Source organism: Balaenoptera borealis (genome assembly GCF_965194805.1).
Source record: "Balaenoptera borealis genome assembly, chromosome: 16".
Classification (NCBI taxonomy): domain Eukaryota; kingdom Metazoa; phylum Chordata; class Mammalia; order Artiodactyla; family Balaenopteridae; genus Balaenoptera; species Balaenoptera borealis.
Window position 1 is genome coordinate 71,450,783 of NC_138872.1, and position 25,200 is coordinate 71,475,982.

Below are 25,200 nucleotides of genomic sequence, written 5' to 3' on the forward strand. Positions count from 1 at the left end.
CTTCAAACTGGACCACAGAGCAGGTGCTGCGGCAGAGAAAGTCTGCACCTTCCTGGCGCTAGGTGGGGTGGGGCAGCAGGAGTACCAGCCCAGGTGCCAGGTCTTCTGAGAAGTCAGAAATCTGGATTTTTACATGAAATCTCCAGATTTTTCAATGTTGGTGACTAATTTTACAGTATTTTAAAACGCCCTATGAGCCAAACAAAACACGTGTGTTCGGCCAGCCGGCTGCTGTTTGGTGGCCTCTGAGCAGATCCCGTCTGGGTTCCACTGTCTGTTCTTCTGTCTCCTCTGCCTGTGTGCCCTTCCAGCCAGTTCCTCTCTTACTCCGCGTACTTCCCACCAGCACCTCTGCCTGCATCCCAGGGAATCCTCAGGCCCAGCGTAGCGCTGTGATCTCTCCCACCGGTTCCCTGTTCACAAGGCTCTGCGGGCTTGCTCGCTGCGGCCTCCCCTCCTGCTCTTTCTTTTTTTTTTAATTTCTAAATTTTTTTATTTTTGGCTGCGTTGGGTCTTCTTTGCTGTGCGCAGGCTTTCTCTAGTTGCGGCAAGCAGGGGCTACTCTTTGTTGCGGTGTGCGGGCTTTGCATTGCGGTGGCTTCTCTTGTTGCGGAGCACGGGCTCTAGGCGCGCGGGCTCAGTAGTTGTGGCGCACGGGCTTAGCTGCTCCGCGGCATGTGGGATCTTCCCGGACCAGGGCTCGAACCCGTGTCCCCTGCATTGTCAGGCAGATTCTTAACCACTGCGCCACCAGGGAAGTCCCCCTGCTGCTCTTTCTTGCCCCCTTGTGCCTGTCATCTGCCTCCAGTTATCTTCTGAAAAGAAGAGACGTGCCATTGTCACGCCCCCCTCCCCACATCCCCACCGTCATCTCCAGAACGAAGGCGAAGCCGGAGTCACGCCCCCTCCCCACATCCCCACCGTCATCTCCAGAACGAAGGCGAAGCCGGAATGTGTCAGAGTTTAGCCCCCTCCTTGCTCCGCTCCTCCCCGCCCCAGCCTCCCCCTGCGGGCTTCTGTTCCCTCGCTCTCCATCCCTGCCCATTGAAAGGATGTCGACTGTCGATTGGGTTCCCAAGAAGCAGCCTCTGAGATGGAGTTGACTGGGGCATGCTCTTGGGGGAGGGCAGGAAGCAGGGCTGGGCAGAGGGAGAACTGGGCCGCGGGGCAGGCACACCAAGGCCTCTGCCAGCTCCACAGGGAGCTGCAAAGTCCCCTGAAAGTTGTCCCTGAGTTGAGTAAGGGGGCTGGGCCTTTACACTCCTGTGTTAACATGTCACTGGATATGGGCTGGGGAGGGGCAAAGCCAAGGTTAGTCACAAGTGGGGGGACTCAGCTGTGAGCTGTCAGCCGTCAGCACTCCCAGCCACTGGAGGGATGACCCCTTCAGCCCTGGGGATGGGAGGTGGGATCTGGGCGGTGCCCCACACTGTCCTCCACTCCGCCTTCTTAAGGCCTTGCTGTAATCCCATCCCATCCCCAGAAGCCTTCCCCACGGTGCCCACTGAGAATTCAGCTCTCCCTCCCTCACTCCATGAGGACAAATTATCTCTTCGAAAAGACGAAGTTTTCCTTTGAATCCTCACAGCCCCTTACTTTCCAGAACTCTCTCTCAATTACTTTGGGACTTTGGGACAACCGAGTAATTTAAAAGCCAACCTAATGTAGTCAAGAGCCTGGTTTGAGGCTTGGTTGTGTATCCCATTCAGGCACTATGCTGGGGCTTTCCCTCCCTTATCTCACTCACAGCTCTTATTCTCCCCATTTTTCAGATTAGATTAGGAAACTGAGGCTCCGGGAAATTGAGAAAGCCACCCAAAGTCACACAGCTAGTACAAGGCCAAGAACGGGACCAAGCATATCTGAATTCAAAGCCCAGGTCCTCACCACTCAACACACTCCCTGAGAGGCTGCCTGACCTCAGAGGTCTTTGGGAAGAGTCAGCATCCCCACAGAGCTGTAAGGTCCTGGAAGACAGCAGTCATTTCTTGTTCAGTCTGGACTCCCCTAGGTTGGTCAGGATCCTGGGGGGCGGGGTCCGGGGAGGGGGAACAATGGAACTTGAATTCCAATTGAGTTAAGCAAAAAAGAGAATTCCTTAGTTTATGCAACTGAAAAGATCAGGCGTTGCTAGTTTCCCGTACTGCTGGATCCAGGTGTGCAAATGACGTCATCAAGCCTTGGCATCTCCTTGCATCTCTCTGCCCTGTTTCTCACTCTCTTGTCCGTCTCCCATTCAGACTCTGTCCACATGGGAGCTCCTAGAAGCTCTACCTGGTAATCCCAGGTAAAAGAACTTCTGTTTCCCAATAAGTCCAACAGTTGTCCCAGAATTGTCTCCTCACCTGGCTCGGGTCACGTGCCCATCCTTAACTAATAATCACCATGACTCACCTTGGCGGGGAGGGAGGGGGGTTGTGATGGAAAACACGGATTGGACCGGCCTGGGTCAGAAGCCCATCTTTGGAGCCAAGGGTGAGGAGTCAGCCTCCCATACAGTGCTTCAGAGGAGGTTAGAGTGCCATAACCAGAGGAAGGGAGGGAGGGAGGAAGGAAGGAAGGAAGGAAGGAAGGAAGGAAGGAAGGAAGGAAGGAAGGAAGGAAGGAAGGAAGGAAGGAAAGAAGGAAGGCCAGAAGCAGCCAGTGTCCTCTTCATCTGATGATTTCCCCAAAGATGCTGCATCTGATGATTTCCCCAAAGATGCTGTCTGTAAATGTCTGTCCCACTGAACCGGCTTCTGACCTTTCTCAGAAATGTTATTTCAGTGCCTTTGGGAGTTTTGCCCTGGAGTAGTGCTCCCAGACCTTCTTGCTGCAAGGAAAGTGTAATTTCTCTGCGTCTCTACTCAGCAGGAAGGCAGAAGAACCTCCTGATCAAGGACCCTCTGCCCGTTTTGAGGCCTGTGATTTCCGAATCTCTCTTCTCTGAACCTTTGGCTTTCTCCTCATTGTATCACAAATCCTAACCCTACTTTCCCAGCCTGTGCAAATGAAGAGAGCTTTGATAAAGTGACCCAGGGGGGATGCGTTGGGGTTGGTAAATACGGCCAATCCTATTAATGTTTTGAACGGGGATATATGACTTGCTAATTTGCAGATGACACTAATTTTGGAAGTTTTGCAAATATCAGCGGTGATGAATAGGAAAGGAGCTGAGAGAGTTGAAACATGGGAGAGAAATAACAAAATTAATTTCCATTTATATAAATACTAATTGATACAAATGAATATGGAACACGGATATCAGCTCAAAAAGGAGAGTCATCACTTTCAGAGCAGCCTCGATTAGATGGCATCATAGTGCATCTTGCCAGGCAGACAAAGGGGTGGCAGGCTTGGGAGCGTCTGGGGTGCTGCCTCTTGTTTCGAGGGGGAGGTGGCATTTCTCCCTCACAGGGATCCCCCTGATCTAAATCCACTCCCTCCTCCACCTCCAGGCCTTCTCCATCTCAGGAATGGTACCCACAGCTACTCTGTCCCTTGGGTCAGAAACATTTTCTCTCTTCGTTAATTCCATACAGGCCATTGAGAGCCCTGGCAAGGCTGTCTCCAAAACAGGTCCTGAATCTGTCCACTTTGCCCCCGTTTTCACCACTACCGCCTTTGTCCCGGCCACAGGTATCCCAATTGCCTCCTCCCTGGCCTCCCTATGGAGTCCAACCCCAGTGCGCTTTCCAAGACACAGGTCCGATCATGTCACTTCTCGGCTTCCACATCTAAGCCTCCCTAGCTGCCCACTGCAGAGAAGAAAGTCCAGACTTCGTGACGTGATCTGGCCTCCACCTGACCTTCTGACCTCGTTTTCCTCCACCTTCTACCTCAGTCACTTGGTTCCAACCACAGATCAAATATGTTCCCATCCCAGGGCCTTTGCCCTTCCTGCCCTCTCAGCCTAGAATGTTCTTCCAGAAATGCTACAGAATGGTGGCCTCCTTCTTATCACCCAGCTCTCAGCTCAAATGTCACCTCCTCAGAAAGGCCCTCCGTGGCCAGCCCTATTCCTGCTTAGTTAGTCCCTGTCTTATCTCTTTCATTTTTTTCATGGTATTCATCACTCTGTGGAACTATCAGATTATTTTTTTCGTGTGTGTTCATTGTCTGTCTTCACTGCAGTGGAAGCTCCTAGAGAGATTTTGCTATGTATTTACCCCTGAATCTCCAGTGCCAAGAACAGGGCTTGGTACCATAGTAGCAATATGTTTACCATTGACTGTGATTTTGGTGAAACTCAAATGATTGTATTTTGATTCATTTACCTACACGTATCTACTAAACACATACTCTTCAATCAATCATTTATTTTTTTTAAAAAAGCCTTAATGGACCATCTGTTTTCAGGCAATATTCTAGGCTCTGGAGATAACAGCGAACACAGCTAACAGCGAACACAGCTAACAGAGCCCCTGCCCTCAGGGAACTTCCATCTTAGTGGGAAAGACTGATGAAAACAAATAAGCAAATCAATGTAGAACATCTTGTGACAAAAAATAAAGCAGAGGAAGGGTTTTGAGAGTGATGGGAGAGGGTGCTATTTGAGTTCAGGTGGCTGGCAGGGCCTCTCTGAGGAGATGACAATTGAACACAGACTCATCATGAGAAGGAATGCATCAGTTAGCTTCTGCTGTGAAACAAACCCACCCCAAATTTAGCAGCTTAATATAACCACCATTAATTGTGATTTATCATAATTCAGTGGCTTGGCTGGGCATTCCTTTGCATCTGAGCCGGGCTGGCCTCTGCTGGCCCTGCTCATGTGTCTAGTCAGCTGGCAGATGGGCTGGCAGCTGAATGACCTAGGATGTCTTCACCCACATGGCCTGCAATTGGGAGGCTAGCCTGTCTCCTTCACATGGCAAGACTCCAGGTGTGGAAAGAGAGGCCAAACCCCTGTATACATGCGCTTTACAGCCTCTGCGTGCTTCACTTTTGCTTCTGTCCCATTGGCCAAAGCAAATCACATGGCCCAGATTCAGGAAGTGAAGAAATAGACTCCACTTCTGGATGGGAGAAGCGGCAAAATCACATTGCAAAGAGGCAAGGACTCGGTGGGAGGAATTTGTGGCCATTTTGCAGGCTTCTGGTGCTGTGAGAAGCTACGATGTACCCAGGACCACGCTGGTCACACATCTGTTTCATGTGCCCCCAAGATTCTCAGAGTTACCTTGGCACCATGGAGGGCAGAGGGGAGGGATCTGAGACCAAGTTACAAAATGTATGTTGGAAACAACAGGGGCGTAGGAGAGGAAGCCACGCTCCAGGGAGGTCACGTGGCTTGGCCTCCCTTCCAGCTGCAAGGACGTCTGCAACCTCCCTGAGCTGAAATGGGTGGAGCTGCGTGAATCCAGGCTTCCTTCCTCCAGTGCTACGGTGCTGGCATTCTGTGAAAGTGGCAACGAGTGTGACTCTTTGGAACACAGCCACCCAAAAGAGTGCTAAAGTAGGCCCCCAGTTCTCCAAGGGTAGAAGAGTTCATGGGGCTTGGTCCTGGTCCTGCTGTAACGGGAGACCATTCAGGAAAGAGAAACTCCAGCCAGATATTGGATAGATTCATCGGCTTTGCACTTTCTGGGCAAATGAATGACTCACCTGGGCAGTTTTGCCCAGAAGTTCACTCCCAAATGCTCCCTGATGGAGAAGGGGTGGAACAAGGGCAAGAGCATGGGAGTGTCACCATGGGTCACTTCCTTTACCTTGAATCCTTTACCTTGAATACTCATGGTAGCAGCCAATTTGCATAAAATGTCCATTTCCGACGCTGTGGCTCACTGCTGCAGCCTCCTCTATTTAGTTACTTGTTTAATCATTCCATCTGTACTGAGCTCCTACTGTGTGGCAGGTACTATGCCAAGCTCTGGGGGCACAGTGAGCTAGCAAAACAGATGGGATTTCTGCCCTCAGGGCAGATGGGTATTTACCAAACGATCACAAGATCACAGTGGTGACCAGAGCATGCAAGGGGAAGTTCACAGTGACATGGCAGGCTGTGAGTGGAGGCTTGATGTGGTCAAAGAAGTTGGGAGGGCTTCCCTGAGGAAGTAGCTGGGGTCTGAAGGATGAGCACAAGTTAGCCTAGGCCGTGTGAGTTCAGGAGGGAGAGAACAGCATGTGCAAAGGCCCTGTGGTGGGAGAGGGGAATGTGAATATTGAAGGATTGAAAGACAGTCTGAGTGGAGCAAGGGATTTTGGGTGCAAGATGAGGTTAGAGAAGTAGGCAGAAGGCAGATGACGAAGCCTGCTGGCCAAGCAGCATGGGAAGCCACGCTAAGGTGTTAAGCATGGGGTGGGCAACGTGATTGATAAGTGGAGAAAAGACTCAGGGCTGTGTGCAAGTTTAAACCACACCGGCGCACTCATCCTGCAGACATTTCCTGAGCATCAATGGTGACCCAGGCCCAAGGGCCACCGAGAGGAAAGGTGCAGAGCCCACTCTGAAGGCCCTCTCATTAAAGTCTGGGCTTTCCAGTTGGTAGAATGCAGAGGCTGAAGATCACTCCTCTTCCTCTCTCCATCTTGGGTACCTCCTCTGGAACCTCTGATGTTCACGGGACACTTTTCTTCCTGCTGCAGGCCTCCAGCTGAATTTCACCGCCTCCTGGGGAGACCTGCATTACCTGGGGCTCACAGGCCTGGAAGTGGTGGGCAAGGACGGCCAGGCACTGCCCATCAACCTGCACCAGATCTCTGCCTCCCCCAGAGACTTAAATGACCTTCCTGAGTACACCAACGACTCCCGGACCCTGGACAAGTGAGTGTCTGTAAGAAGCACAAAGCTCATGACAGCAGGGGTTCGGGGACCTGATCTGTATCGTAGGTTTCAGACTCAACCATCAGCCGGCATCTCCTATTCCACCTTCTCCCAGCCACCCCGTGAGGTCTGGGGTCTGCCCATTTTATACTCAAGGGAAACTGAGGCCCAGGAAAGGGCCACACAACTGCAAGAGGTAGGCAGGATTGGAAGCCAGGGTCTCCTGCTTCCAGACCCAGGTGTGCTTTGTGTTTTCTTCACGGTGCTTAGCATGGGCCTCGCACATGGGGGCTGCTTGGTAAGCCTTTAGCTCGGTGTTTAGGCGTGAGGGACCCCACCTCTCAGGGGCTGAAAGCTTTCCCCTCCCTGAGGTCAGAGGTGATGGCTGAGGAAGTCTCCACAGGGGGCTACAGCTGCACTTTCCTCTGCATTTGTCAGACTCATAAGCCCAGGTTGGGTCAAGTCAATAAGAGAACACAAGCCTGAATATAGCATTGATCCACGGGGCCCCAGAACCTGCAGACTGGCACTCGGCCCCCCTGAATCAGGACAGCTGGTGCAAACAAGAAGAGTCTAGGGGAGTCAGAGGGATGAGAGTTCAAATCCTGTCTCTGCCCCTTACCAGCTAGTTTCTTAACCTCTCCAATAATAATAGTCGTGATAATAATAATAATAACGGAAATTATAACTGCCATTTTTTGAGCATTTATTAAATGCCAGACACTGGACCATGCTAAGCAGGTTGCAGATATTCATTCATTTAAACCTCAAACAGCCCAAAGAGGCCCACGCTCTACAGGTGAAGAAACTGAGGTACAGAGTGGTTAAAATTGTTACCCACACTAGTTGAGTGGCAGAGTCATGATTTGAACACAGGTCCATGGGAGACCAACACCCATACATTTAACCGCTAAGTTATGCCTCAGTTTCCTTTTCAGTAGAATGGGGACAATAATTCCCATGGATGGAGGGCGGGAGGGGGATTGCCACATCACAGCTGCACCCCTCCCTGGCCCAGAGCATGTGTGGGGTCCATGGTGGGCTCCTACCTGCTTTCCTCTAAGGTGCCCCTTAGCCGCAGCCCTCACAGCCTGCTGTCATTGCCTGCTCGCGGGCCATCTTGGCGAGTCACACTCCTGCACACTGTGGTCCCCGCTGCCGATTGGAAAGGTGATCAGCTCATGGCTGGCCCTGCTTGTTCATCCGCACCCACCCTCTACCCAGATTGTGTTGCAGCAAATCCCAGGTCTGATAGTATTTCATCTCTACATATTTCAGTATGTAGCTCTAAACAATAAGGACTTAAACATAATCTGAGTACCATTATTCCACCTAAATAACTAACAGTCATTTCTTAAATTACTAGATATCCAGCATGTTTCTATTTCCCTGACCATCTTTTTCCCCCTTTTATAACAGTTTGTTCCTTGAATTGACATCCAGGTAAGGTCCATACATTGTGATTGGTTGTTATGCCTCGTTTTAAAAAAATTTGGGGGGAATTCCCTGGCAGTCCAGTGGTTAGGACTCCACAATTCCACTGCAGAGGGCCCGGGTTCGATCCCTGGTCGGGGAACTGGGATCCCGCAAACCGAGTGGCGCGGCCAAAAAATAATTTTTTTTTTTTAATTTTAAAATTTTATTTATTTATTTAAAAAAATTTTTTTATTGAAATATAGTTGATTTACAATGTTGTGTTAGTTTAGGGTAAGCAGCAAAATGATTCAGATATATATATCTATATATTCATGTTCCTTTTTCAGATTCTTTTCCATTACAGGTTATTACAAAATATTGAGTAGAGTTCCCTGTGCTACACAGTGGGTCCTTGTTGGTTGTCTCTTTTATATATAGTAGTGTGTACATTTTAATCCCAAACTCCTAATTTATCCCTCCCCCACCTCTTTCCACTTTGGTAACCGTAAGTTTGTTTTCTATGACTGTGAGTCTATTTCTGTTTTGTAAGTAAGTTCCTTTGTAGGTTGATATGTCTCTTAAGCCTCTCATAATCTCTAGGTTCCCTTCCATCTTTCTTCTTTTTTTCCTTATAAATTATCTGTTGAAGAAACCAGGGTTTTTGCCCTGTTGAGTCTGGATTTTACTGGCTGCATCGCTATGGTATTGTTTAGCCTGTTCTTCAGGCCCCTGTATTTCTTGTAAATTGTTCACCAGATCTAGAGGCCTGATCAGATTGAGGTTTGACCATTAGGGCAAGACATAACCATCAGGGCGTGGATGTCACTGTGTATTCCCTTCAGGACTCATGGAATATCTGGTTGTCAGGCTTTCTGTGATGTTGGCAGCCAATACGTAGTGGTTAGATCTATTACTCTATTAGGGGTTGTGAAACAGTGATACACTGATCCTATCATTCTTTTTTTTGTCAATAAAGGGAAAATTTCCCTCAATTATTTGGTTACTTTGAGGTACAATTCAAACAGGAAAGACAACCTAAATGTTTGATTCTTTCCCTTTATTTTTCAGTTTTCAAAAGAGCAAATTGTTTCTCTAGCATCCTTTAAAACACTTGTTTGCTTTTGACTACCATAAACTCATGGATTTAAACCTACTGTGTTTGAAGGGTTTCAATCTATTACGGTTTTTATCCTATTGATGCTCAAATTGATCCCTCTTTGGACATTGGGACCTCCCAAATCCTTTTGTAAAATAGTAGTCTCTGTTAGCTGCCTTGCTTTCTGATGTGACAAGGTAGTCCAGGTTCCTTTTTTATGTGTATTGTCCCAGGCATGGAATCAGCTATTTCTCCAGGAAGCCCAGGTTCCTTCTAGTGGGAAATGGTATTTAGAGACCATAATCTAGCCTCTAGGGATGCTCATTGCTTCTGGGTCAATCCTTGTTTCTAGGCTTTTTTTGTGGACAGAGCTAGGAAGTATCATTTAGATATTCTTGAGGGTGTCTATAGGGACCTCTCTTCACTGTCAGCTATAAACGCTTCATCGGTTCTCTCCACTCTCAGAATTGGGCAGTAGTTTTGCTTTGGAGGTGGCACCATATCTAGGACAGAGAGGTAATTGCTTTGGGGAGGAAATAGAAGGTTCTCTAGCTTTAGACCTCAGTCAGCTTAATTCCACAAACACCCCAGGGTTAAATTGCTGAATTTCCTCAGTTTTAAGATGCCAGCAATTGTAAGACACACCATCCATCAATTTAATAACAGCCTTTTAGAGAAAACAAGAAACATTACCTCCTTGGATGAACACTTCGATTGTAAGATTTATTCCAAGTCCAAAACTTCAAAATGTAAGAGGAAAAACATAAAGTTTATTTTAAAATCTAGGAAACGTGGGGCCTTCCCTGGCAGTCCAGTGGTTAAGAATCCGTGCTCCCAATGCAGGGGGCATGGATTCGATCCCTGGTCTGGAAACTAAGATCCCACATGCTGCGCCACCAAAATAAATCAATAGAATGTTTAAAAAAAAAAAAAAAATCTAGGAAGTGTGGCAGCAGCCTGTGTCCCTCCCAGGGCAGCAGCTTCAAAGCCACCAGGAAAATGGGAGGGTGAGGGGAGGGGGTCGCCCAAGAGGCTGAGAGTTGGGCCCCTATCTCCAGGGCCAGGCCTCTCAGTGGTAGTGAGATCAGGGCTGGGGTCTGGGCTGAGGTGTGCTGGGCAGAGTTGGGAAGGATGAGTCAGGATGTCTCAAGCAGGAGAACCAGAAACTGGCCAGGATGGGACTGCAGTGTGGTGACAAGCTCTTTTAGAACATGAGGGTGCGGGGGCCTGCCTCCCAGCGGTGGCGGGCTGCCCTGGGACACCCAGGCTGGGTGACTACAGGCCAGACCATCTCCCCCAGGAGGCACCTGCCCCTTCTTGTACTTGTCCCACGCCAGGAGCTGCCAAGTTCACCCTGGTGCTTTAGTATCTTTCTCCCCCAGCACAAGAAAGAAGGGATAGAATTCTTTCAAAATGTACCATGGAGTCAATATATCACTTTATAGAAATTTGGGAAAATAGAAATAGTCACCGCCCCCATCCCCTCTGACAGAAATATATCTTTCACTTTTGCATAACCTCTCCTGGCCCTTGTCCTCATTTTACAGCATTAAAATCAGTGCCCCTGCCATCCCATAGCCTGCCTTTTCCCGTCACTGCGTCATCCTTGTGACTGTCATTTTAACTACCGTACAGATTTACTGAACTTTTCCCTATTTTGAGACCTTTTAGGGTTTGCTTATTTGTTGCTAATGTAAGTAGTATCTTGGTGCAGATAGCTTTTTGACATGTTGAATAAATTTTTCTTAGGGGGAATAAATTCTAGAAATGGGATCTCTGGGTTAAAGGGTCCTAAAAAATAGCACACACCCCCATCCCCGTTTTAAAAACCTTGATGATTGCTTCACTGTACCTTTAACAGCACAGACTGTTATTTTTCCCCTTGTTTTCCTGTTCTGTCTAACTTCACAGATGAGAGATGGCTCCTCACTGTTGCTTTAATTAGTCTCACCTCCCCTTAATGAGCCAGATCCAGCCAGGCTCGTGCCAGGCAGGGGCTGCCATGGGGAGAGGGGTGGGTGTAGACCCTACACTGTGAGTTCTCCCAGCAGACCGGGCTGCCCCCATCTCTCCGCTCCTTCCCCACTGAGTGCAGGTTAATCGATGGAGCCAACATCACGATGGAGGATGAGCATATGTGGCTGATCCCCTTCTCGCCGGGGCTGGACCACGTGGTCACGATCCACTTCGACAGAGCCGAAAGCATCGCAGGCCTGCGCTTCTGGAACTACAATAAATCTCCCGAGGACACCTATCGAGGGGTAAGCCGGGCAACAGCAGCCGCGCTCAGTCCACTGTCAGGGAAACAGCGCCTTGATGAATGGCTGGCGTGGCTGCCAGAGAGGAGCATAAATCCTTCAGAACTTTCCAGATGAAGCTGCGGGAGGTTACAGCCAGGGAGAGAGAGCTGCTGCCTTTTCCTTCTTCTGCAAACAGCAAATGCAGGCTAAAGAGGCCAGGGCAGACTCGGAGAACTGCAGCGCCTTGTCTCTTCTGGGGGTTCAGGGGTCCTCAGCAGGCCCAGCCCCCAACTCACAGTGGTCGGTTGCAGCCCTGCTGTTCACTGAGCGCTTTGGGGGCCAGGCCCGGGCTGAGGGCTTCTCACGCCTTTGTCATTTCATTGGACCCGCATCCCAGCCTCTGGGAGGCAGGTGTTATTACCCCCATCTTTCAGGGTATTGAAAACTGAGGTTCAGAGAGGTCCAGTCACTCGTCTCAGGTCACACAGCTAGAGGCCCAGTCCACGTCTGCTGAGCTTGGAGCCTACACTCTTAATTTCCACTCTATGTTCTTCTCCTTCTGGGTGTGAAAAAGCAGGGGCCTCTGTTGGCATGTGGAAAAGAGCATCAGAAGTGCCCCCTTTCATGGGATTTTCTGACCCGTGTGACCATGAACCATGAGACATTTGTCCCCTCCCACTACATGGAAGTGATGATGACAAGGTCACCTAAAATATAGCAATGCAGTTGGGGCCCTAAATGCACAAGGCTCTGCGTCTGAATCCCCCCTCGGACCCTTAGCAGCTGTGTGACCTTTGGCAAGTGGCCCGCCTTCCCTGGACCTCAGTGTCCTCATCTGTAAAAGGAGGAGGAGGAGGAGGATACCTGCCTCTGGCCCACAGAAGTTGACAAAGCCAGGACCCGGCCTGTAAGGATGCTGTGAGCCCAGGTCTGGGTCCTCAATACGTCCAGGGACTTAAGACTGGTGGTTTATCACAGCGGAGTGAGCAGCCCTCAGCCCGCCCCCGGCGGCTCCTCTGAGCGTGCAGTTTACAAACCCTCCCCAGGCCGCCCTGGTGTCTTTGTAAGCAGGCTCTTGGGTCGAGCGCGAATAAAATGTCAGCTATATTGGCATTAAAGAAACATTCTTTTGCCTCAACTCGTGCCTCTGGGCCTTTCCCTTCCCTTGAGTGAATCCCTCTTTCCAGTTGAGCTTCCACGACCTGGATTTACCGCCTGGGAACGTTGGACCCAGAGCCCCTGCTTCCCAGGTCGGGCCCCCACCAGCCTTGGTGCCAGTGATGAATGGCCACCATGGGAGGGGGGCTGAGCGCCATCTGAGAGGGCAATCCCAGGGCGCAGAGTAATGGGAACTCTGGCCCCTCCCTCCCCAGGGAAGTGCATCAGATGCCTACCCCACAAGGCACCACTGGGCACCCTGGCTCTGAGCCCCTGGCATGAGGTTAGAGGCAGGCCTGGCACTCCAGGAGGTGGGCTTCACACCCCTCCAGTGTGTCCTTGGGCAAATTGCTTAGCCTCTCTGAACTCTAGTTTCCTTAGCTATAAGATGGAGGTGATAATAAAAGCCCCTTCTGAGGCAATGAACCGGGGTCTGGGGAAGTCAGAGATGCTCCCAGGAGGTGGTGGTGGCCCTAGATGAGGGACAGGGACTTCCTGGACCTCTGCTTTGCTCTGTTGCCAGCTTCACTTCAGGTGGCTTTCTCCTCCGGGCCAACCCTGGCCGCTCTGGGCTTGCATCCTGCATGCTCCAAGTCTAGCAGAGCAAGCCAGCAAAACCCCAAGAGCCACGCTGATTGTTCTGGTCGAGTTCCATCGCTCCGAACCAACCACATGGCCAGTGGGTGACAGTTCTCTGTTTGGCCAGGCCTGAGTCACAGGTCCAGCCCTAGGGCCCAGGCAGGAATTAGGCTTGAGGAAAGCAGAGTGGAGGTGTAGTGACAGCTTTGGGGTCGCCATTTCCAGCCCCTCTACACCTTTTAGGTTTATGCACCCTGTGACTGACTGACTGAGTTACGGGGGCTCCCTAAATGCTGAAGGGTGAAGAGCCCCAGGGTACATTGTTATCCATGAGAACCAGGACAGGGCCCCTTCCTTTCCTCACGGAGAAGCCCTCTGTGTCTCCCGGGGTGAAACACCACCAGTTTGGTCAGCAGCTGGCTGGGCTGCTAACCATGAAGGTGGAGTGAGGCGCCAAGGAGCCCTGATTCCAAAATGTGGAGTCGGAGAGGGTACTGGCTTAGCCCCCTTTCTGCTCACCTACCACCCTCGTTCCCCGGGGGAACAGAGCTGAGCCACCTCAGATCCTGCCATTAGGCTTTGACATTTACTGGCAGATCCTGGCCATCTGGCTGGCAAAATCTGGCCTATAACAGGGGGGCCATGGTGGCCCAGATCCAATCAATTCAGCAAACTCCTACTGTGTGCCAGGCCTAGAGGCGGATGTAGAGATAATCCAGCTGGGGTCTCTGCCATCAGGGGAGACCCCGAAACCACGGAGGACGCAGCTAGGGAGTACATGCCCTTAAAAGGACAAGCCAAGGGCTGTGAGAAAGAATATCAGGAAGGGGCCCATTTCTGTCGCAGGGGAAGGTGCTAGGAGAGGAGGTGAGGTATGAGCCAGGGTTTGGAGAAGGATCAGTCTAGGCTAACACTGGTGCAGTGTGTATTTTGTGCAAGGCACTGTTCTGTTCTGGAGACTTTATATAAGTCAGCTCCTCGTTGAGCCCATTTAACAGATGAGGAAATTGAGGCAGGGAGGTCAAGTAACTTGCCCAACTACTCATGGTGGATCTCAGAGCAGCTGAGTCCATGCCCTTGACCACCATGTCATACCTGCTCAGGCCACTGCAGCTGAGTAGACCGGGGAAGGTCTGCACGTGTCCACCGTGGCTGGGGCCTCATCTGCCTGCTCCCCTGCTATCCGTCCAGCGCCCAGCACAGAGTAGGGATGGCACTGGAAAGGGGACCCCGGCCAAGTGGTTCTGGTCTGGGAGAAAGGCCTGAGGGCTCTGTGAAGGCCCCCAGTCATACATGCCAGCTGCCATCAGCACCAGCCACGCCAGCGCTCACCGCCCTCCTCACGCTGGCTCCTGCTTTTCAGGCTTGTTATTTCTTTTGTTTGCTAGGCCAAAGTCGTCCACGTCTCCCTGGATGGCCTGTGCATCTCCCCTCCTGAGGGCTTCCTCATCCGGAAGGGGCCGGGCAACTGCCACTTTGATTTTGCTCAAGAAATCCTCTTTGTGGACTACCTGCAGCCCTGCCCGCTGCCCCCGCCAGCCCAGAGGTGAGGGGAGCGGCTCCATGAACGGTCCCTCCCGGCCCAAGGGCGCTGGCTTTGCGTCGTGCTCTGAAACGTGTACCTAAAGGGTTTTGAAATGATGATCCAACACATTGCTTTTCAACTTGGCTGTTCTCTAAAGCTTAGCCAAGCCTCTCTGGAAGCCTGGGGGATGTACCCACCTTGTCTGGGGATGTTTGGGTTTCTCACAGTCTGGAGTGCTTGAGATTTTAAATGCTTCATTGTGCTTTCTGCTGGGAAGAGAGGCTCAAGCCTGCCTAGATTCCAGAAATGCCTGCTGGCCAATTCGGGGAAGGGCCTTCCTCCTCTTGTTTCTGTATTCCTGATTTAGAAAGATTCAAAGAGAAAAATAGAGCCTAACATTTCATGGATTCACTGGGATTGCTTGGCCCGTCTCAGCTGCCATTAAGTTCATAACAATTTGTAAATGCCACGTTAAGTTTATTCATTTAAACCCCCTGATGTCCAAGTACCAGAGGCCAAGCTCTCAAAACAAAATGAGTTTCCCTCCACTGTAGCTGGGATCACTCCTTGCGCCAGATACTGGGAATAGTCACTTAATTATAACACTGCCCTTGAAACTGAATAAAACCAGGCCAGGGCTGGAGGGCACTGGCCGTGGACCAGGGAGAGAAGCCCCGCGGGGAGGAGTCTGGAGGAGGAGAGAGGCTCCCTCCCGTGTGCCTGCTGTGAGCCAGATGCTTTGTAGTCATCCTTCAGGGAATCCTTCCAACCACCCTTTGAAGCAGGGATTGTTAGGCCCATTTCACAGATGTGGGAACTGAGGCCCAGGCGAGTGAAGTCGCTTGCTCAAGATCATGAAGCAAAGACTTCAGGGCTCTCTCCACCTCCCTGCCTCCTCTCCCTGCCCACCTCCCATCCCACCCCACACTTCAGCCCATCTGGCTGCTTTCTGGGACAAACATCAACTGTCCAGCCCCATCCCACCTCAGGGCCTTTGTTCTGGGTGCTCTTCGGCTTGGAAGGCTCAGCTCTGACTCTTCCCATGGCTGCCTCCTCCTCAGCTCAGACATCACTTCCCTGATTACCGCCTGGGGTAGCCTGCCGCCTCCCAGCACTCCACCCCATCGGCCCATCGTGGGTCTCACTCAGCTCTCAGAACAGTGTGGACTTACCTTGTTCATGAAGGGGCTGAAGTCGGGTGGGGTGATTAAGAGTGTGGACCCTGGAACCAGACAACCTCAGGTCACATCCCACTTCTGCCACCGCCCAGCTGTGTGACCTTGAGCAAGTGACTTCACTTCCCTGTGCTCCACTTTCCTCACCCACAACCCAGGGATGTGAGAGTACCCACCTCCCAGGGTTGTTTGGAGGAATGCGAGTCAAACCCGAGGTGACGAGCCTCCCCCAGTAGATGGGAACTCCAGAAGCTTGTCTGTCCTTCCCCCACTGCCTCCCCGGGGGATCACTGACCAGCGACTCGGGCCACTGCAATTCTCTGCTTCCTGGTGCTGTTCTGTGTTTTTTCAGACTGGACACAAAGAGCCTGGAGCGGGCGAGCATGGACTATGAGGCGCCCCTGATGCCCTGTGGCTGTATCCTCCCTCCTCCACCCGCCTCGCATCCCAGGCACTGGCTCTACGCCCAGAACCCGGGGAGAGGGCGAGGCCCTTGTGGCCTCCTCGCGGGTCCCGAGGTGGGGTCTGGGCCTCAGCTGCTGCCCTGGGGTTTCAGCCAGGCCACAGCCAAGGCAGCTGGAGCCCATGCAGGGAAACTAAGGGGAGGATGGGAGAGCTCCCGGGTCCTTGGGAACACTGGGTGCTGCTGGGACCGAAGAGTTCCAGGCCCCGCCCCCCTGGTGGGCTGAGGTTCAGGAGGCAGCACCAAGGACTGTAGCTGGGAGGGGCCAGAGAAGCTGGAACCGACCCCGGGACTGGGCTGGGGGCTCTCCTTCAACCAGGCAGGGAGGAGGTGAAGAGAGAAGGAATCATAGCTCAAATGTGCTGGACCCTTTCTGCCGCCCAGCACTGTTTGCAGTAGGTCGCCTGTATGAACCTCCTGTGTTAGCCCCGTGAGGTGGGTACTGCATCCCCATTTCACAGCTGAGAAAACTGAGGCACAGAGAGGTTAACTAACTTGCCAGGCCACCTAGCCGGGAAGGGGTAGGACCGGATTAGTGAACACAGACAGCCTGGCTCTCTCACTAGCCTTTTCTCCCTCCGGCTTTATCGCCTGGGGACCACCCTACCACTTCTCAGGCTTCCCGGCCTGCCTGCTTCTGGGGATGCTGGGAGCCAGTGGGGGACAGAGCTGAGGAAGGGCTGGATGCCCGGTTGTCTGTGTGAGGCGCAGTCAGCAATGCGGGAGTGGGGGGGGGTCACCCTGCCAGGGCCCATCCCCCCAGTGCTGTGATGCTCCCGCGTCCCCCCTCCCCGTTCACACCCTGCACACTTGAAACGGGTGGAGCAGGGAACAGGCACTCTGTTCGTGTCATTTTACAGCCAGGGAAACTGAGGCAGGAGGTAGTTTGAGTCCTGGTCACTGTTCAGCTCTAAATACTGAGTTTGTGACAGATGCGTCCCCATCCTGCCAGCTCCCTGGAGCGCACCCTCCCCGCCTGTCCTCCTACCTCCTGGGGCCTGGAGAAAGCTTTTGAATTCTTAAAACACACATACACACATTCATACACAGTTTAAATTAAAGAAAATTTCATGCCACATACATTTTGATTGACTTCAGTCTCAAAGGAAAAAGAAATCATTTTTTTCTCTCGTTCATCTCTATAAACATATATATATATATATCTATATCCCTTTTATCTTTGTAATTGTTTTCCTCTGTTCTCCAGAAAATTAAGCCTGTTTTTCCTTAATAACATGCTCCAGTCATTTTCCAGTTTCAGCTCCTGACCAGCTGGGGTGACCCCTATTACATCGGTCTTACCAGCCTGGAGCTGTATGACGAACGAGGAGAAAAAATCCCTCTGTCGGAAAACAGTATCCTTTCTAGGCAGAAGGGGGGCTCCACCCGGACTGCAGGGAGCATGGGAGGGTCGGGGGAAGAAGCAGAATCCTCGAATGTAGAGAGAAATGCCCCTTTAGGAACCAGACCTGGAAATTAAAAATGCCACTGGTCTCTGCTTACGGTCAGATGTGACCCTTGCAAAGCAGAGAGAAGCTCCCAGGCACACCTGCCAAGACATCCATAAAACAAAGAGTCCTGTGGTCCAGGAATTTGAGAGAGGCTACCAAGTGCAGCCCCCTCTTGGAGAACCACAGACACTTTGGAGTTGTAAAGGCTCTGACAAGGCCTGTAGGGAGAAACCTGTTCTATTGTGTTCAACCCAGTGTGTCCTGAATTTATTGACCATGGAGCCCTTTGCTCACAGAATGCCGACACCAGAATTAGCAAACTGTTAGCCCAGTGAGTTTTTAAATGTTTTGAGTTAGTCGCTAATATGTTTTAAAAATCAGGTTTCAAATGACAACCCAATCTTCAGCTTCTCTTGAGAAGTTGGCAGTGCGAGGCCACAGTCCTGCATAGTGACGATGGCTGGACCTGAGTGTCTGCTGCCCTTTCTCCCCAAGCGCATCCACCTGCTTGATCCCAGTCCTCTACCTCCACTGTTACCTCCCAGGCCCCAGAAACATAGTGCTAATATTCACCAAGGGCTCACTCGGTGCCAGGGCTTGTCCCATGTACCTCATTTGCCCTCACAACAATCTTGTGAAGTGAGGCACAGAGAGGTTGAGTAACTTACCCAAGGTCACACAGCCAGTGAGCTGGGAGTCTGGCTCCAAAGACCATGCTCTTGACCACTGAGCTGTCCTGCTTCCCTTTGATATAACCTGCCTGACCCCTCTGGGCTCTTGATCTGTGATCCCTGGCGCACCAGTTAGGGAACTACCAGAGCAGGTCAAACCTGAAAGCCTCCCTTGCATCTCTTTGGGGTCCCTGGGTTCTGATTGGATCCTTTTCTGCTTTGCCCTGGTGGCATGGCACCATGCTCCTCACCTGGGATAAGTGATTCTTGGTGGTTTTGATCGTTATTCGTGATTCCTTAGATGTATAAGTCTTCATCCATTCTGGGACATAGAGATGTTTATTCCCATTTTACAGATGAGGAAACAAGCCCAGAGATAGCCCATGACTTGCCCAAGATCTCACAGGTCAGGATGGCAGAGCCAGAGCTGGGACCATGTCCTCTCCGTCCGCATTAACGCCCATCCGTTGAGTAGCAAGAGCTGAGTCAGGCTCCGCCCCCCACATCCTCCCTGTCTCGGTAGGGTGGTCACATGCCAAGGCAGAATCCAGCCATGACCCCGTCCATCCCCTCGCAAAGGAAAACCTTCTCAGAGTCTGCCCTCCACTCGCCAACGAGACAGCAACAGTTTTTCTTCCCGCCTCCAGCACTTCCATGAAACCCATCTTTTTCAGCCTGCTCTCTGCCTGCTTTCCTCCCCTTTCCTTGAAACTGGCCACGCCTCCACCCTCACCCCGACTCCCCTCAGCCTCCTTGCTTTCATTTTCCCCAGGGCATGTCTAATTTGGCTGTCACTCCTCTGGCTGCCCGGAGCAGCAGATGGCGGCTCTGCCCGCCAGGCGCGCCCGCCCTGGCGTCCCCTGAGCCGCGCCGTCAGCCTGATGGAGGCTGGTGGCCGCAAGAGTGGCCCACGGTGCGCGGTGCTGAGCACTCCGCTTTGGGTTATGAGAGCTTAGAGGCGCCCACAGATATCGCCGCCTTCCCCGACAGCGTCAACTCTCTGGAGGGCGTGTGTGGGGACGTCCGGACCCCCGACAAGCTCATCGACCAAGTGAACGACACCAATGACGGCAGACACATGTGGCTGGCTCCCATCCTGCCTGGCCTGGTGGGTTCCGGAGGCTCTCAGCCCTGGGGTGGATGGGGGTGCTTTCTGTCCCTGGTCTCAGTGACACATCTTTCTTCCAGGTTAACCTCGAACAAGTCAAAATGCCCAGGGACCGCCAGGAAGGCTCGGGTCTTTGCTAACACATCTGACGAGTTGGCTCTTCCTGGCCAGAGTTCTTTCCCTTTGCTCTGAGGGTGCATATTATAAGGGGACACCAGGGAGATGAAGGGCCACATTGGACTCTGAGGCCAGGAGCCCAGTGCAGCGGTCCTGGGGGCTTGGGCATCTGTCGATCCCTGCAAGACATCCCTCTCTGGTTCTCTTTTCTGCCCCTGCCTCTCTCTGAAGAGTCCACTCTGTCCTCTTCTTCCCAGCCCCAGCCTCTCCACATTCACTGTTTCTGCTCCCTTTTTATGTCGCTGGGCACTTGACCCCAACCTTGCCCTCTCTCTGGCCTCAGACCTGCCTGGTAAGCTCTTCCAACCAACTGACTCAGTCTCCCAGGTCTCAGACTCTGCAGTTGGTCCTGCCTGTCTCTTTGCTCCAAGGCCTGATGGCGAACCTAGGGGTGGGCCTTTGCCCGCCTGGGCCTGGTCGATAGTGGTAGAGAGGGAGGTGAGAGACCAGGAGATGGGACGGGTTGGGTGGCACCCCCTAGCCTCTCAGTCATGGGGCCAGATGCCTGGGTAGATGTGCAGCAGGGGCTGGGCATCTAGTCCTGTGACCACTGGGTGGGAAGATAAGGGGTACATTTTCCTCTCAAAACCCTCACAGGAAGGGGCAGCACCCCTTCAATGGTCCATCAGCCTCCCTTGAGAAGAGGCCAAACCTCTCAGCCCCACCACTGCAAAGGGGAACCACATAGATCTATCAGCCCTCCGACCTGGGGCTGCAAACTGGTGGCCCCCTGGCCAGTCCAGCCTGCTGCCATCTTGATCTTGGCCAGCAGGCATTTGCCAACGTCTTTCACATGAAGGCCTTTGGGTGTAGAGCAGTTTCTCCGTCTCTCCCTCTTCTAGCTGGACTCAAACATTTGTATCCATTTGAACGCTGTGGGCAACTGAGTTTGAGGACCCTCCTCTAGACCTTTATTATTTCCACGGTACAAGCAGAAGGCTGACCCTTTCCACATCCCCCTATGTCCTCTTGGGGCTGAGACCCAGGGCTGGGACAAAACGAAGTCTGCAGCCTGTGGCCAACACTGAATTCTTACTGCTTTATTCTGTCTTGCAAGGGGCCCCCTAATATTTGCGAGTCTTTGTTGGGGGTGAGGAACTGGTGGAGGCTGTTGGGTCCCACTTTACTAGCTGATCTGCCACGGATCGGGACACCTCCCTCCCCCTCCCCCAGCAGAGGTTCAGAGATCTCCGCTGAAAATCACCCAGCAGTGCCTTCAGGGCCACTCGGCTGTGCTTTTCATTTATGACTTGGAGAAAGGACAAACAGGGGTCAAGGCTGTGCTGATTGCTCGGAGGTCGTGCCTCTTGACTCTGGAGCTGGGGACCGTTCCCTTGGCCCCTGGAGCCCCAGACTGTGTTTCTGGACCTGACCTGGAGGGAAGGGAAGGGCGCACCCAGTTCTCCGCGGGCATTTGAATGACGGCCATGCCAGGCCCGGAAAACAGGCCTTTCAACAGCCAGCTCAGCGGTTTGTTGCAAACGCAGCCACACGTGACCTGACTCAAGATGGGCTGCAAGGAGAAGAAAGGCGGCGGGAACCCCACGCACAGCGGTCCCGAGCAGCCCAGGCGGCTCACCTGGGCCGGCACTGCCTCGGGCACCCACCGCCCTCGCGCCCCGGCCCACGCCTGGCACCCCGGGCCCAACCCAGTGCCTCTGTTCCCAAACATGCCTGTTTTAATTAGTTCTTCTCTCTGACAGGTGAACCGGGTTTATGTGATTTTCGATCGGCCTACCACGGTGTCAATGATCAAACTGTGGAATTACGCGAAAACACCCCATCGAGGGGTGAAGGAGTTTGGCGTAAGTACTTACTGGCTGAGTTTTTGGAGATAATTATGCTCGTTGGTAATTAGGCTGCCGGCAATTATCATTTGTTGCAGTTTGATTTACTTCTCTCGGCCGCAACCTTAGACACAAGTGCCTGGTCCTCAGAGGCAGGGAGATTTGCCATCCAACTGTGAATTCAAAACCTCCAAGTGATTTGAATCATCACCCCGAAAAAAACAGAGTGGCTTTTCTTTCATCTTTTCTTCTCGAATCGTACTGGTGTAGGGAGCTCTTCCTGCCGGAGGCGACTCTGGGGTAGGGAGAGCTAGGGCCCTGGGGGACCAGAGACCCGAGTTTGCCTCCCAGCCCTGCCACATGGGAGAAAGATTTTAGCCCTTTGAGCCTCAGCTTCCCCATCTGCAGTGTGGGGCTAATCCAGGTGCCTTTCCTGGTCGTCGTGAAGATTTGAGGCCGCGCACCTAGTAGGCAAGGCTCTGAGCAGTGATGCACTTTGCCCGAGGTCACACGTGGGAAGGACGAGGGGGATGATGGACCACACGCCACACAGGCCTTCCTCTGTCTGTCCAGCTCCTGGTGGATGACTTGCTTGTGTACAATGGGATCCTGGCCATGGTGGGCCACCTGGTCAGGGGCATCCTGCCCACGTGCGAGCCCACAGTACCCTACCACACCATCCTCTTCACCGAGGACACGGACATCTGTCACCAGGAGAAGCACACCGCCATCAGGTGCGCCCTGAGCCGGCTCCGTGACCTCCCCTCCCCTGCCGGCCCTAACGAGGAAGGATGGCAGGGACACGCGGCCTGGAGCCTGATGGAACCTTCTGGCTTTTCCCTCCCCGCAGTAACCAGGTGGAGGATCAGGACGTGCAGATGATGAATGAAAACCAAATCGTTACCAACTCGAAAAGGAAGCAGAATGCAGCTGACCCAGGTCAGTTTCCTTCTCTGCCCAGAGCACCCCTCCCACCCGCCTTCAGGAGTCTGGTCAGAACAGAGAAGGAGCTGGCAGCATCACACACCGTCTCTCGCCCCTGCCAGCCCTCAGACCCCTCTCCTCCACCCAGGAGCCTTCCCCGGGGGGCTGCGGGGGGGCTGATGGGGGCAGAACCCCGGGAGCAATGTGGTGCGCTTCCCAGAAGCCAAGCCTTGCATGTACAGAGGGAAAAGGGCCATGAAAGGCAGAAGCGCTATATTGAAAGGGTTGCCCTGGGCCGCGGGAAACCAGGAGAGGATGCGCAGGGCGAGGGCTTCCCAGAGGAGGGATGCTCGAGCTGGATCCTGAAAGATGCTCAGGGTTGGTCAGGCAGAGGGAACAGCGTGGCGGAGCCTGCTCCGAGCTCGAGGCTGCTGGGGGCGGAGGCCAGGTCTCCAGGGGCCGTGAATGGCAACCCCAGTCAGTCTGGATTTCACCCCAAGGGTATGGGGCAGCCCTCGAGGATGGTGGCTGGGTGACACTGCTCCCTCTGTGCTCTCCCTCGACAGCCTTACGCCCCAAAACCTGCATCAGCGAGAAGGAGACAGCGAGACGCTGGCGGTGCTGACCGCTGAAGGAGGGGGAGCTGGTCCTCTCAGCCGGGGTGGGGCTCCGTCACCCGGCCCCCACTCAGCACCCATGTCCCCCGCCCTCAGGCCTCTGTGTGGGCCAGCCCAGACCCCGGACCCCAAGAGCTGGAAGGGAGCTGCAGCGTGGAGGGAGCCCGCTGGAGAGAAGGGACTCAAGGGGTGAACGGCCCTGGGAAATACAGGAGTTCTGGGCAGGTGGAAGAAGGGGTGTGGTGTGGCCTTCCACTGTCCCCCGCGGTCCTGGGCCCAGCTGCAGGGAGCCCGGGGTCCCCTGGCTCCGTGGCTCTACCGTGAGATCCAGCAAAGCAGGGCCCGAGTCCGCTGAGGCCTGTCGTGGGATCCGCGGGCTCAGCCTGACTCCAGGCAGAACGGTGCCATGGCCAGCTGTGCCAGGGCCTGGAGTATGGCTGAGCGGGCAAAGGAGGCCAGGCGTCAGACACCAACACCGACAGGCGTGGGGTCCTGCCTTCCGAGGCCCCCCGCTGAGGGGCCAGCAGCTCCCACCCCCACCACATCCCCGCCTCAGCTGGGGGCTGCGGAGCCAGCTGAGCAGGTGGGACTTTCCCCTGGACCCCCCTAGATGTCTAGCCTGGACTGCTACCACCCCTTCACCCATCCTGGGTCCCGCCCAGGCCCAGCTGAGAAGGAGGGATCCCCTGAGGGGAGCTGGTGCTGCAGGGCCTCTGTCCTCTGGTCAAGCCCAAGAAGGGATCTGCCAAGGGCGTGTGTCCTGCTGAGCAACGGAGGGAGCTGAACCCACCCGAGGCCTAGAGCCGGCCCCACCCTGGCCTGCGGGGCCTTGTCCCTGAGGAGCTGCCTGGCCCAGATAGGACAGGTGGGCAGCGTCATACCCCAGAGGGCCAGTAGGACCCACCCAGATGCCTTCTGGATGCAGGGCCCGGAGACAGAGGACCGGTGCCACGGCCCCACCCTCGGGCCCCAGAGACCCCGCCCCCTTCCGCTGGAACTAGCCTGGAGGGGGCGGGGCCCTCACTCCCCTCCTGTCCCTGCCCTCGGTCTGATCCAGGCTTTTCGAGCTTGCTGTCTCCCTTTCCATCTGTCCTTGACCCCGTGTCCTGGGCATCAGGCAGTGAGGTTCTTGGTGCCGGGGGTCCCCACCCCTGCTCCCTCATCGAGCAGCTTCGCAGCAAGTTGGAAATAGGGTTGCATCCCCAGCTGCGTGAAGCCCAAAACGCATCTATTTCCACCTGTGTAACAAGCTCGGATCAGGGACCTAATTGGTTTCCCAGTGGTGGGTAATTTCTTGTTCCAAATATTAATCCGTTGTTTTCCTGGCGCCCGGCCCAGCCCCGCCGCGTTACTGTACTCAAAGTAGTTCCTATGCAACCAAAAGCCCCAGCAAATACTTTATGAGCTTTGCAGCTTCAGCTGAGCAGCTATGCAAATGAGCTTCTCATTTGGAGCGCGGGGCTGATGTGAAGATAAGGAATTGTTTCTCCCGGAGAAGATCCATCATTTCTGTAGCTTGCTAGCCCCCGGCTGCCCTGCTCACATCCCAGATGTGGCAAGTGCCTCCGGGGCCTCGGGGCTCCCAGGAGACCTGACCAGCTTTTAGTGACAAAAACCAGTGCTGTGGCTTTCAAGGGAGCCCAGCCTTCCATCCCCGCCGAGGCACGTGTACAGGTCAGACGTGTCCGGGAGATTGCACGAACACCGCACACTCTTGCTCCCGGAATCTCAGTTGATGTTTAGAATAATTGTATGCACCATGCAATTTAGGGGGAAAAAAAGCTGTACAGGCATTAACTCTCTATTTTTTTCTCTTGCAAAATCAATAAAAGATGTTGTTAAGAATATGGTCTGATGCACTGGATTTGGGCTCAGACAGAGGGAGCCTGTGCTGCCGCCAAGAACTGAGTCAGAGTCCGCTGGAGGCTGGCTGTTCCCTTTTCCCACCTGCAAATGGGGTCGTGGTCCTGGCCAGGTAATAGAAGCCCGTACATTTATAGTGGTTATTACCTGCCTGGAACTAACTCATTTCATCCGCATGCAACCCTGTAGGGTAGGTATGATTATG

At 53.3% G+C, this 25,200-nt stretch overlaps 1 protein-coding gene across 5 annotated transcripts in view; it reads left to right on the forward strand.

Annotated features, from left to right (window-relative positions):
• KATNIP (katanin interacting protein) overlaps nt 1–24,977 on the forward strand; it is a 192,122-nt gene extending 167,145 nt beyond the window's left edge. For 4 of the 5 annotated variants that reach the window (XM_082360795.1, XM_082360794.1, XM_082360796.1 and 1 more), the window contains 10 exons: nt 6,568–6,745; nt 11,353–11,518; nt 14,623–14,780; nt 16,287–16,351; nt 17,642–17,752; nt 19,488–19,627; nt 21,508–21,609; nt 22,165–22,325; nt 22,442–22,530; nt 23,082–24,977. In XM_082360795.1, coding sequence (XP_082216921.1) covers nt 6,568–6,745; nt 11,353–11,518; nt 14,623–14,780; nt 16,287–16,351; nt 17,642–17,752; nt 19,488–19,627; nt 21,508–21,609; nt 22,165–22,325; nt 22,442–22,530; nt 23,082–23,140 — 1,229 coding nt within the window. In that variant the 3' untranslated portion in view covers nt 23,141–24,977. Of the gene's footprint in view, nt 1–6,567; nt 6,746–11,352; nt 11,519–14,622; nt 14,781–16,286; nt 16,352–17,641; nt 17,753–19,487; nt 19,628–21,507; nt 21,610–22,164; nt 22,326–22,441; nt 22,531–23,081 lie in introns of those variants that run through there. The other variant, XM_082360798.1, reaches the window with a different exon arrangement.
• The last annotated feature ends 223 nt before the right edge of the window (nt 24,978–25,200 follow it).